The 13,157-nt window shown below is 40.3% G+C and overlaps 1 protein-coding gene across 2 annotated transcripts in view; it reads left to right on the top strand.

Annotated features, from left to right (window-relative positions):
* ARL15 (ADP ribosylation factor like GTPase 15) overlaps positions 1 to 13,157 on the top strand; it is a 235,715-nt gene that overhangs the window by 9,825 nt on the left and 212,733 nt on the right. Inside the window, exon 1 of one of the 2 annotated variants that reach the window (XM_068422692.1) lies at positions 2,838 to 2,891. The exons of the other annotated variant lie outside the window; for it this stretch is intronic. Within the exon in view, the coding sequence (XP_068278793.1) occupies positions 2,838 to 2,891 (54 nt within the window). Of the gene's footprint in view, positions 1 to 2,837; positions 2,892 to 13,157 lie in introns of those variants that run through there. 2 annotated transcript variants of the gene reach the window in all.

Raw genomic sequence — 13,157 nt, 5'->3', positions numbered from 1 at the left:
AGGAAGGGGCAGAAAAGCTTATTGCCTGGAAGGTCCAGTGCTTCCAAGTGATTACTGGGGTGGACCACTTCTTTATAAATGAGCAGGAGGGCATCTTTATTTTACTAAAGCAACATACCACCAGAAAGAAACCAACAACTTCCTTTTCTCATATTGCTATCTGGTTTTGTGGTTGTGGAACTAGTCTTAGTGCCATAATTTATTTAGAATTATGGCAAAGCAAGCTGAGTTCAAGGTGAGTCCTTCTGTTGGCTGGCAGAATCGTGGATACCAGCTCCTGCAGTGCTGGCAGGTGTCGAGCCTTTTGTCTCTTTTCCGAGAAGCTGATTAGAATCCCTTCTCCGCTTTGCCCACCAAGGTTCTTGAGACTAGTGCTTTCAACTCGGTGATTGCAACTTCAAGTGATCAGTTGCAGAACACGCTCTTATTAATCTCTTCAAAATTTGCTCTTTTATAAATATTATGGATAGGAATTTAATTCCATATTTGCTGAAGATATAGATATTAAAGCAATGAATTTGTGCGGTTGCAGTCTTAATGTGTGCCTGTGTCAGAGATGTATGAGTTGTTTTTTTTAAAACACTGAATACTGAAATTGGTTTGTACTGATATGTGTACTGATAGCTGAATCCTTGAAAAAATGGACAGAAAAAATGCTTGTTGTGAATGAAAGGTTGCACAGCTGCAAGGCAGACATCTTTCTAAGTCATTATGAACAATCACAATTTACAACGTATGATTAAAATAACAAAAGTTTTGGGCAAATATGTATGTTTGCCATGAGTTTAGTTTCTAGCTGGAGAAATTATTTAATGTTTGTGAGATGACCTTTGCCTAAGCAGAAGGGTACACAGTGGCAGAGATACATGCTTATGTTGTTTAATATATTTGACCTCATGACTCCGTTTCTCGCTTTAGATGTGTTGACTTCTGTTAAGAGTAAGTCTTTGTAGCATTGTATCAAAGAAGGTATCTTTATTTTGTAATATTTGTAGGTATATTTTTACATTATTTTTTTTCTTTTACTTTCATGCTTACCATGTAAAATCCTTTCAGAAAGCAACAATAAACTGTAAGTAAATTAAATGCAAATTCTCCAACAATTGTTTTGTTACCCAATTGTATGGTCCAAAATGAGCCGCAAAACCAAAGCAATGAAAGATTACAAGTATCAAGAATAAATTCCCCATTGTAGCAGCAGATTATCACATATATTGTAATTCAGTGATCAGAGCTGTAGTGTAGTATCATCTAATTATTTAAGTCTATTCCTGACACTTTTCCAGTGATTAAACTGAAATAATATTGGGGGGAATGTAAATTTTCAGGGTGGAGGAGGGATGAATATGAGAGAAGTTAATAACAGCATTGGCATTAGTGAGCTTTTTTAACACTATAGACTGCAGATCATAAACATTATCTTGGAGGCTTAGGGAAGGGATTAGTGTAATATTTCATTGGGAAATGCATAGGGGAAACATTCACTGGTGCTGTATGTGACAGTAGGAAGGGAATATAATTTTAGAATTCATGCCTTGTAATAGCTTGTTGATTTCAAAACATTAGCAGTAGCAAACCCAGCAACAGATGAGTAAGGTAATGCAGTTATATTTAACAGTTACAGCAAAAGAAAAATGTTGCTACATTTTTTTTTGTTACTCATAATTCATAAGAGCCACTCTTTTAATTTTTTTAAATCAATTCTAATTAAATGGGTGTTTCAATTGCAGATTTTTTTGGGGGGCACGGTTGGAAAGCAGAGGCCAGGAAAAAAAATGTCTTCACTGATACTGTTTGGCGTCTGTAGCAACCAGCACTTCACCTTCAACATCTTAAAATACATGCAGATGATGTGTGAACTTGTTAAACGCATAGTAAAAATGTTTCACTAGATTGCTTTAGTTTTTGCCTAATGTGACTTCTCAGATATCTTATCTAAAGTAATTCCTCAATTACTCTTCTGAATAAATAATTGTAAGCCTAGTTTATTTTTCCTGACCGTATATATGAAAATGGCAAACTTACAACAGGTTTTATTTTGGTGGTGGGGAGTTGCATTTATTTTCTGGCTTCTTTATGCTATTTAAAGAAGGTGTTTTTCATCTGTTTCATCAGAAATTCATAGTCCATCCTCAGCCTCTCTGGGTGACTGCAGAAGACATAGAATTGTTACACCACAGCAGATTGGAAGTTGAGCGAGTTGAGGGTAAAAACTTTTAATATGATTATTCACAGCTGTAAGAGCAGATTAAGTAAAATATTCAAGACAGTAGAGAGTTCTATTTTGAACATGAAAATCTCAGAAAACTAAAGGAGCATGACTTCAGAAATGTGGGAATGTTAAATTATATGCGTTATTTTGGTATACAGAGGAAGAGAATTTGAATGATGATACAGGGAGAGAACTATAATATTTAAACATGGAAGCTCTTTACAGTCCACTAAGAAGCCAAAAAGCACATTACTCTCTTAAAATGTCTCTTGCAGATTGTTTTTAAACCAGAGCAGATAAAAATAAATGGGACTGAAAGCTTGCATGCAAAATATTAATGTTGTGTACAGGCATTTTGGGGAGCATAGGTAATTTGAGGCCTATAATGAAGTACCAAATTAGTAAGTGCAGTGGTGTTGCCAGCTGCTTCTGTATGAAAAGTAATAAGTATATGCATAATATGAATTGATACAGCATTCTTCTCAGCTTGTTTAATACAGCCTTATAGGAGAAATGTAATATACTGTCATGTGTTTCTTTCAGGGGAGAGGGGAGAGATGGGAAGAAAACGAATTCTTAATAATTAGCATTCTTGGTAATGTCTTTATTTTAATTTCTTTAGACTATGTCTGAATGTATCCAGCTCTCATTTGCTGTTTGTAGAATTGGCATTTACACGGTAAGGCAATGTTCTAACTGAATAATTTTTGTTAGTGTTAATGCCATTTGAATGAAAAGAAGTTACTTAGTTTTTCAGGATCAGGATTAAGTAATGCACTTAGCAAAAGGGATTTGTCATATTAGTTTACATAAACAGACTACAGCATGGTTTTATCCTGTCAAAAGATTTACTAATACCAGGACAGAAAAAGTATTCTCCACTTTAATTAAAAAGGTAAAGGAAAATTCAGCCAGCCTCTTAAAGTATAAGAAAATTTGGAATTTGTGTGTATTAGTTGCTGAGAATTCTGGCCTAATGTAATTGCTGAAGGGTTCATATACATTTGCTTTTAAATATCCATGATGTTTGAGTAATGTCATGTATTAAAACATGTTAGCTAAATGCTTATATTGTTATAAGCTTTGTCTGGAGTGCCTTAATATTCTCCAAGTCCTGTTACACCTTAATTAAGTTACATAAAAGAAATATGAGGTTTACTTCAAACATGTGTCCCAAATATGCTAAGTTATTTTTTTTGCTGCTCCCAGTTGTTCCAATTATTGATGAGAAGAGTTAGATGAATGGGGTGTTTTGCAGAAATCCACTGTGTGAGCTCTGCTTACGCAATGTATAAGATACTGTTGCTCAAATCATCCTTCAAATCCTGGAGCTTTTGGAGTGGGAGTGCTGCTCCTACTGTTAAATACTTTTCAGGAGGAAGCCTGGCACATACCACTTCCCATTTTATTAGGCTGTTCACTCAAAAGGGTAGGTGACTTTTGAACAACTGTGGTGACAATGGTGTAACAGCAGTCTGTCTTGAGGATAGAATCGCAAAGCTTAACATTGCTTTTGTTCTTAGAATTTGGTTCCAGGTAGGGTTTAATATTTGCTTGAGGTTCTTCCCATGACATTTGCCTGCATTCTGTTTTGAACATCTAAAAGACTTTTTTCTAAATGATAGAAAACAACGGATTTGGGCAATGTGGACAAAATCTTCATGGAGGAAACTGCTACTTGCAAAGTCAAAGGCACATTTTCCTGTGGTATTTAAGTTCCTTAGGAAGACCTTCTCTCTCCAAATTCCTATATGATGGGTATGCTTATCTTGAAGGATCAGAAAGGGTTACAGTGTGAGGTTTTAATGGCTGCAAGGTATGCAGACCATCTGCCAGCTCTTTAGAAGGCTGTACTAAGCTGTCCAAATTAATTTGAGAGGATGTCCAAGTATAAATGTGTTTGTAATGCAGAATCAGGTGTAAGCAGGTATAGTGTATAGCAAAATACACCCTCTGACAATAATTGGTTTTATTTCAGTTAAAATAGGTAAGTGTGGTGTCTATACCGCAGTGCACTGCTAAGTTGTGGTAGTTGCAGTTATAGTGATAGCTAGATAACTGGTACCTCGTTGTGACCTTTTGAGCAGCGTAATATTTAATTTCATCAAACGTTTTATATTACAAAATATAAAGAGGTAGCTTCATTTATGAAAATGCTGAGAGGAGCCAATTTTATTGACTGCTGGTACTTAAGGGAGGAGAGTGAGGAGGATAATGAGTATGCTTCAGGGCATCCAGAGATGCACTGTTGTGGCCACAGTGTAGAGGGAGGATGTGCGTCCCGTGTAAAGTGCATTTGAAGGCTAAAATAGTTCCTTTAGGAAAATACTAGATGCCAAGAGTACTTGCTTATATAGAAATGCCTGTCATTGGAAAGGTGAGTTTCACGTGATCTGTCTGGAGAGTGGACAGCTTTGGTGTCAGAGTGGAGACAGAGGCCTGCTGAAGTGAGAGCTGTGCAGAACTGCAGTGTGACTGTTCCTTCATCTGCAGTGTGCTCTGCTCGTGCTCAGTCGTGTAAGTTGGTCACTGGATTTGTTGCTCTGTGTCTCTGTTCAGCTGCTTATATAGAAATGCCTGTCATTGGAAAGGTGAGTTTCACGTGATCTGTCTGGAGAGTGGACAGCTTTGGTGTCAGAGTGGAGACAGAGGCCTGCTGAAGTGAGAGCTGTGCAGAACTGCAGTGTGACTGTTCCTTCATCTGCAGTGTGCTCTGCTCGTGCTCAGTCGTGTAAGTTGGTCACTGGATTTGTTGCTCTGTGTCTCTGTTCAGCCCATGTCCGGGGCTAAACAATAACCAGCTGTTCTGTCACCCAGTGACCCCTCCCCAGCCGAGACAGGGAATTGGGAAAGGGAAAGGAGACTCGTGGGTTGAAATGGAAACAGATTTAATAAAATAAGAAAACCAATATTACTACTAATGCTAATATAAGAGCTATACTCAGCCCATATAGTGGTCATGAGCTGCGCGCTCCCAGCAGCGAATGCCCAATGTCGAACACTGCAAGCACCACAGCTCCAGCGACAGCGCGATGGTCACAGCGAACGGGAGAGCGGCCTCGGGAGCAGAGTGATGGGCGAGACCCTCCCGGCATGGCGACCATTGAGAAGAGCGGGGCCGTCCGCAGCAAACTTCCCAATTTATAGTGAGCTGGTGTTTATGGTATGGAACACTGCCATTGGCCAGCCCGGGTCAGCTGCCCTGGATTTCGCTCCTCCCAGCTTTAGCACCTGGCTAACTTGAAACTGCTCACAGCCTTGATCACTGTGGGAACCCGCATACCATGGCTGGCCACCAACTAAAGGTGTCTTACCAACTTTGTTCCCGCCATATCGGGTGCTGCAGTCTTCTCAAAAGTGCAGCTTTCCTGAACACAAGAGTGATTCTATGATTCTGTCCCGGCAAAACCAGGACACTCAGGTATGCGAGCATTCTGGCAGCTAGCAAGTATGGTGCTCCCTACTGATGTCAAGAAGCAAAACACAAAACTCCATATTTCCCATTTAATTAGTTAATTGTATCTTGCATCGTGTGCTTTCTACTGCATGCTGTTTTGCAGATTAATAGATTTTTTTTGTTATTTAGTTGATTTTTATCCAAAAGCTAAGCAGTCTCTTAAACGCCAGTCCTTACCAGCACCGTATGTTCAGTTTGTACTGTGTTACTTGGACACTTCCTGTTCTGCACATCCTTGTTGTACAGTGCTGCGTCTTGCACAGGCTCGTAGTCCTTTGGACTACAGACACCTCAATTGTTAGTCTGTTATCAGGCTGCTTATCAGTAACACTCCTGAGCACCCATTACTTCAGCTGCACTACTCCATTAAATAGGCTTCCTGTTTTTCAGGCCTGTGCAGATTATGAGATGGAGGAAGGGTTTATATAGTTATCCACGTCAAAAGAGCCTGTGCCACCTTCAGCTACCGTGACTAAGAGGATAAAGCTTCGTTGTCTTGAGCTAGGAAAAACATAGATCTTTGCACGAGTGCAGAAAGAGATGTGATGCCCATTTTGAGGGTTTAACCAGATGAGATTACTTAGAAGTGTATACCCTTGAAAGGGGGAGTAGAGAAGCAGAAGTGGTTAATATAAAAACCATATAGATATCTGTAAGGATCTGAAGCTGAAACGTGTATCCTAAAATGAAAACATTATCATAAACTTAAATGAAATCTTTTGGGATTAAAGAAGACAACCAACCAACCAAAATAAAACTCAATTTTCTGTGTGTGTTTTACACAGCTAGTACCTTCTGGTAGAAGTACCAGTCTTTTCAAACGCATGTTTCTGCTTCTTCCACCATACTAGTGTCTGAGTCAGATGTGTCAGTTGGAAGTGTGGGAACAGGCAGATAAATTACTTCTTGAATCTGCATGACTGTGGAGATTGTAAGCATATGACAGCTTGTAGCAAAGCTTATCATTGTATTATCATTAACTTGCTTTCTGTTTCTGATTTAATTTGCTTAACCAGGTAAAAACCCAAATAAAATAATGATGGAGAGTTCAACCTACACGAACTTCAGAGGAAAAAGAATCCAAAATTTGTTGTCTTGTAAGACAGTTTTCATGATGGGACATTTGCCACCTTTATAGATATTTAGGTCTCCACCTCAGAAAGAGTATGCATGATTGTATGCTTACACATATTCTCTGGAAGGTTCTCTGATACTCTGTACTGGGCTTTGAGGCTTTTTTTTCTTCTCAGCTGTTTGCATATAATAGTAAGCTTTTTTGAACAAGAGTAATAAGGTATTCTTTCCTGTCCCTACCCCCTAAATGTGACTCCAGGAATAAGGAAAAAGTAATTTTCCTATTGCTTGTTGTTTTGGATAACAAAACAAGGACAGAAGCCTCTGCAGTGGTGAGAACCATGCAGAAAAACTAAGCAGACTTAGTGAAAGTGTGGTCCTTTGCTGGTATGCATTAGAAACAAAAATACTGAGAAAGAACATTTTCCCTTCTCAGGAAATTAGAAAGTAACAATTTTCCTTGATTGCAGAATATGTCATCAATAGATAAACAATTAGAAAACACTCATTTAAAAACAAATCAATAAGGATAACAAAAAGCCCTCTGTAGAGCTTTCTGCTTCTCAGATGCTGGGTATGGCAAAAGTGATGCGCTCTAGCATCAATGTTGGCATCTTCTTTCTGAAAATGATGAGTAATGGATATTTGGCATTAGTAGTCTTTTGGCTTGAGTTTGCACAGTGAGATGTAGAAATAAATGATGCATTTATACAGCTGTGCTTACTATAGTTTATATATGGGAAGTGTAGCAAATGATGCAAATGTGCTTTTAGTTCTATGGCTTACTTTGGATTAACTTACATTTGTCTTTGTTTATAATTATAAATTCATGTCTTGAAATGGTTTGACTGGAAACAGCTGGTGTGCTAAGGAATTTGTCTGATGTTAGAACAAAACAGAAATAACATTTATTCACACAGCGGTAGAGGGAAGCTCTTAAGAGAAGGGAAACCAGCTGAGGTGGTAGCTAAAGGCAGTCATGGAATAGGAGGTAATCATGGGAGCATGTTTGGAAAGGTTCAGGAGCCAGTCTGTGACTTACAGTATGGAAAGCTTCCTGTGAGACTTTGCCCTTCCCTGATGTGGTTTCCCATTGGAAAATGCAAAGTTAAAGTAATAACAGAGCTCATATAGCATATCCTGTCTACTCCTCCCTTTCCCATGTCGTGTCCTTGACATGAGCAGCAAAACAAAGGCACAAAAGGGCAGCAGGAAAAAATCCTTTTATGTGCTACGCTTTGGGAAATGTGGACAATTCCATTCACAGTCACGGTTCTTGTTCTGTGGGTGGACTGCTGGAAAGGAAAGGTATAAATGTTTTCAACTTCCAGCCTTAAATAACAGGTGCTTGCTATCACTAGAGTCTTGGCTGTGACTTGTGTTTGATGGGAGTATGTCCACTTTGTTATTGCAAATCTGTAGTCAAGCTGCTTGAACCATGCTGGTTGTGGTGTGCATTGCTACCAACCTAAACACAACGTTCTGATGCCTGTGTTTTTCTGTGTATGTGAATGTTAGATATACTGTGGATTTTTTTGCTATGAGACTTTCCCTTCTACTTTTCTGAGATAAAGAATTGTGACACTTCTTAATTTTTTCCAAATGGGGAAAATAAAGACAGGTGAAGTGGGAAATCATCAAGGCTGGGCGAGGAGTGAGGATCAGAATACAATTCTCTACCCTTTCTCTCTGCAGAGTTCATGGGTTAATCTGTACTCGAATTGCTGAGCAGCCTTTCCTTGTGGCCAGAGCTCGTTTTATCTGCTCAAAGAGTTCAGCAGCTTGGTCCAATCAATGTTGCTGTGACAGTATTTCTTCCTTAAGCTATTAACTGATACACACTGTACTTAAAACCCTTTGACAACCTCTGACAACTAGTAATTGATTTCACTGGGAAAGGTATGGTTTGCCAAATTAGCCTGTTAATTTTTTTCAGAATAAAATGTCTATTTGACAAACCTGCAGGCTAGAGTAGAGCTTTGTCCTGAACTAGGGACATTATGGGCTTGGGTTGTGTTCCTTCTGACTAGTCTCTGCTCTCCATGGCCCCTTCCTGTTCTGAAAACAGCAGTGTTGTTCCACAGACCATTAACTTTATGGAGGACTAGAAAAAAAGCCCAGATCCTCATTACAAGAGTCTCAAATCTTTTATTTTCAGACAAATTGCTATTCAGTTTGTATTTCTTAAAGCTATGTGGTTAGTTATCCTGTACATAAACACTGTTTTGCATCTTCCCGTTGGAAGTCAGGATTCCTGATCTTCAGTGTTGCTGTCTTTCCAGAAAGCAGTTGTGTAATGTACTGGCAAAATGTCATGTTTTGCCTTCAGTGGCTGATCTGCATGAAAGATAAACTACTCCAGTAGGCTCAAGTGATGCAGGGGGTGATTGTGTGAGCATGGAATTTTCCTGATGGTCTCTGCTGAGCATCCTTTTTTTGTGCAGTTTGCAGAGTAGCCTCTTTAATTATAAAAATAAAAATTAATTATTTTAAATGAATAATAGATTTAAAATGTAAATTGCATGTACTTTGCAAAGCAAAGATATTAAAAGTCCTGACGATCTCCTATTAAAAATATCACAGAATCACAGAACGGTTGCAGTTGGAAGGGACCTCTGGAGATCATCTAGCCCAACCTCCTGCCAAAGCAGATTCCCCTAGAGCACGTTGCACAGGGTTGCATCCAGGTGGGTTTTGAATATCTCCAGAGAGATATTCAAAACAGTGTGCCCAGTGTGCCCAGTGTGCCAGCAGTGTGCCCAGGTGGCCAAGAAGGCCAATGGCATCCTGGCCTCTATTAAGAATAGTGTAGCCAGCCGGTCTAGGGAAGTGATCATCCCTCTGTACTCGGCACTGGTGAGGCCGCATCTTGAGTACTGTGTCCACAACCTCCATGGGCAGCCTGTTCCAGTGCTCTGTCACCCTCAAAGTAAAGAAGTTTTTCGTCGTATTTAGATGGAACTTCCCGTGTTTCAGTTTGTGCCCATTGCCCCTTGTCATGTCGCTGGGCACCACTGAGAAGAGTCCGGCCCCATCCTCTTGACACCAGCCCCTAAGGTATTTGTAAGCATTGATACTGATCCATGCCTGAAATTTGAGCTACCCTGTGACTGTGGACTCAGAAAGAGCAGTCGGGTATGTTGAATTACTAAGTGGCAAGTGTACAAATCCAGCAGTTAGCTATGTCATTTGAATTACTGAAGGGGCAAAAAGGCTAGAAATGGCTTTTCAGTGAAAGTGAAATTATTCTTTCCCATTCTGTAGTCCAGAGGTTGGGACTGTGCATAGCCATGAGGTTTGGAAAAAAAAAACACAAGTTAATTTGCAAGGATTCCTGGAGTCTGGCTGGGCAATTCTAAATTGTGGTGAAAGATTGCCCTATGATTATGCTGAAAGCAGGTCCTGCTTGACCAACCTGATCTCATTCTATGACAAAGTGACCTGCTTAGTAGATGAGGGCAGGGCTGTGGATGTAGTCTATCTAGACTTTAGTAAGGCATTCAACACTGTCTCCCACAGCATCCTCTTGGATAAACTGGCTGCCTGGGACTTAGATGGGTGGACTCTTAAATGGGTTAAAAACTGGCTGGCTGGCCGAGCCCAGAGAGTGGTGGTGAATGCGGCAAAGTCCAACTGGCGGCCGGTCACTAGTGGTGTTCCCCAGGGCTCATTTCTGGGGCCAGTGCTCTTCAATATTTTTATAGATGATCTAGACGTAGGGACTGAGTGCACCCTCAGTAAATTTGCAGATGACACCAAGCTGGGTGGGAGTGTCAATCTGCTGGAGGGTAGGAAGGCCCTAAAGAGGGATCTGGACAGGTTAGATGGGCCGAGACCAATGGCATAAGGTTCAACAAGAACAAGTGCCGGGTCTTACACTTCGGTCACAACAACCCCATGCAGCGCTACAGGCTGGGGGAAGAGTGCTTAGAAAGCAGCCCGGTGGAAAGAGACCTGGGGGTGCTGATCGACAGCCAGCTAAACATGAGCCAGCAGTGTGCCCAGGTGGCCAAGAAGGCCAATGGCATCCTGGCCTCTATTAAGAATAGTGTAGCCAGCCGGTCTAGGGAAGTGATCGTCCCTCTGTACTCGGCACTGGTGAGGCCGCATCTTGAGTACTGTGTCCAGTTCTGGGCCCCGCACTTGAAGAAAGATGTTGAGGTGTTGGAGCGAGTCCAGAGGAGGGCGACCAAGCTGGTGAAGGGTCTGGAGGGTCTGACCTATGAGGAACGGCTGAGGGAGCTGGGGTTGTTTAGCCTGGAGAAGAGGAGGCTCCGAGGTGACCTTATTGCAGTCTACAACTACCTGAAGGGAGGTTGTAGTGAAGTGGGAGTTGGCCTCTTCTCCCAGGCAACTAGCAAACAGGACAAGAGGACATAGCCTCAAGCTTTGTCAGGGGAGGTTCAGGTTGGACATTAGGAAGCATTTCTTTTCAGAAAGGGTCATTAGACATTGGAATGGGCTGCCCAGGGAGGTGGTGTAGTCACCATCTCTGGATGTGTTTAAAAAAACACTGAACATGGCACTTAGTGCCATGGTCTAGCCGACATGGTGGTGTCAGGGCAATGGTTGGACTCGATGATCCCAGCAGTCTCTTCCAACATGATTGATTCTGTGATTCTGTGATTCTGTGAAAGTTGCATGCGGTGCTCTGTGTGCGTGGGTGTGCAATCACATCTGCTATTTGGTACAGTTGCATAAATCAGAATCTAACAGGTGATTTGAAAGTGGAAATAGTGAGTATTGGTAATATATACCATTCATAGTATTTGCATACAGCTTTTTAGTTGCATTTATTGTTCTGTTGTTACACTCTTCCCAAAAGTGGTGTTGCTTTGGAGTAATGAATTGTAGATTGTTTCTGGTTTGTCTGTATTTGCCTTTAACAGCAGCTGGACAACCACAATGTATTAGAAATAGTATTTCTTGCAGGATAACGACCTTTTTCACAAGATGACCTGTTAGCAGAAGTGGGATCAGTCTATTCATGAAGTCTTAGACTTGTTTTGATACTGTGAGCTCAAAAGCTTGTCCGTTTTCCTTAGACTGATAAAAGAGTGCTTTAACCTATGAACATGCTTGCAATGTGTCTTGAGGGCATCAATGATATAAGTGTTACCATTATGATAACTACTGTAAATAGTTCAACTCTTGTTTTGTGAAGACATCCTGCATTTGTTCAAGAATAGGTATCATTTAAGGGAAGAGGTCGTACAAGTAGATAGTAGATAAAAAAAATTAAAGGAAGTGCATCAAGTGCCACAAAATTTAATCTGTTATGAGTTAGCTTTTTTTGGGGAAAAGACCCTTCTAGTTCTCTCCATTAGTATGTGCCTGTCCTTGGTGTTTTTAATGTTCCTCCTCACCATAAAGTTGAAAATGTTTGGTCGTGTGTTTACGTTAAAGTGGTCTACTGAATTTCTTGCTGCTACAGCTTCTTCATAATTACAGTCTGCTGTCTTCAAAATGCTTTGAGATTGTGTCCACGTGTAATTAAAGCCATAAATGCTTTTGGAAAGACTGTTCTCCGGCATCCTTTAGATCCTTCTAAAGTAACTAGCCCTTTTTAGATCAGCCTTCTATTGCAAGTTTGCATTTTGATTAGTTTGATTATATTTCACACAAATCTTAAACCTATTTATATTCTGTAGTGTGAAGACCTTTGAAGAGTGCCCCTTCATTTTATTGGCAAGGATTTCTATAGTACAAAATTGTGTTGAGTTTTTAATGGGTTTATGTTGCTGGGTATTATGTTGTTGAAGAGTAGAAAACTAGAGTGTTTAATAGATACTGTAACTTCATACAATAGTTTCACTGGTTTGGATGTTTATAAATATACATACTTATATTTCAAAATGTAGGTTTTGAGTAATTAAGTGTATTAGTATCTTCCATTAGCATCTGCAGAATGCCATTCTGGGCAATAGACTTCTAGGAATTGGTAAGAATGTGAGAAGTGATGTCAAGGATGTCTTGTTTCCTGGAAAGCAGAGGTTACTTGCAGCTGTCACATGGCGTGTTGTAACCAAGACTTTACTATTCTGTTTCTGGAATTGTCACAATTGCCTCTGTGAACGTAGGCAAATCTCTTGTACCTCCCTTTGCAGCTGTATTTGTTCCAAGGCTTCCCAGACAGGCAACTTCAATTTCTTAGCTTTATTTAATACTATCAGTTAAAGCGCTAGACTCATGTTGTTTCACCCAATCCTTTTGATGTCCTCCTTAAGAGCACATGAACACAAATTATTTGTTGTGCAGTTATTTTATTACATGTTGCATCTCAGGCCAAAACATGACCTACCCTTTTTGCTTGTCTTGTCTTCTTGCTCTTTGAGGAGCAGTACTCCTGTGTGCTTTCTGTATGCTTGCTTCTTGTTGAAGAGAAACACGTTGCGCAATGCAGGGGCCTTCCTC

Source organism: Nyctibius grandis, chromosome Z, assembly GCF_013368605.1.
Source record: "Nyctibius grandis isolate bNycGra1 chromosome Z, bNycGra1.pri, whole genome shotgun sequence".
In the NCBI taxonomy this organism is placed as follows: Eukaryota; Metazoa; Chordata; class Aves; order Nyctibiiformes; family Nyctibiidae; genus Nyctibius; species Nyctibius grandis.
This window is presented reverse-complemented; position numbering and strand designations above follow the sequence as displayed.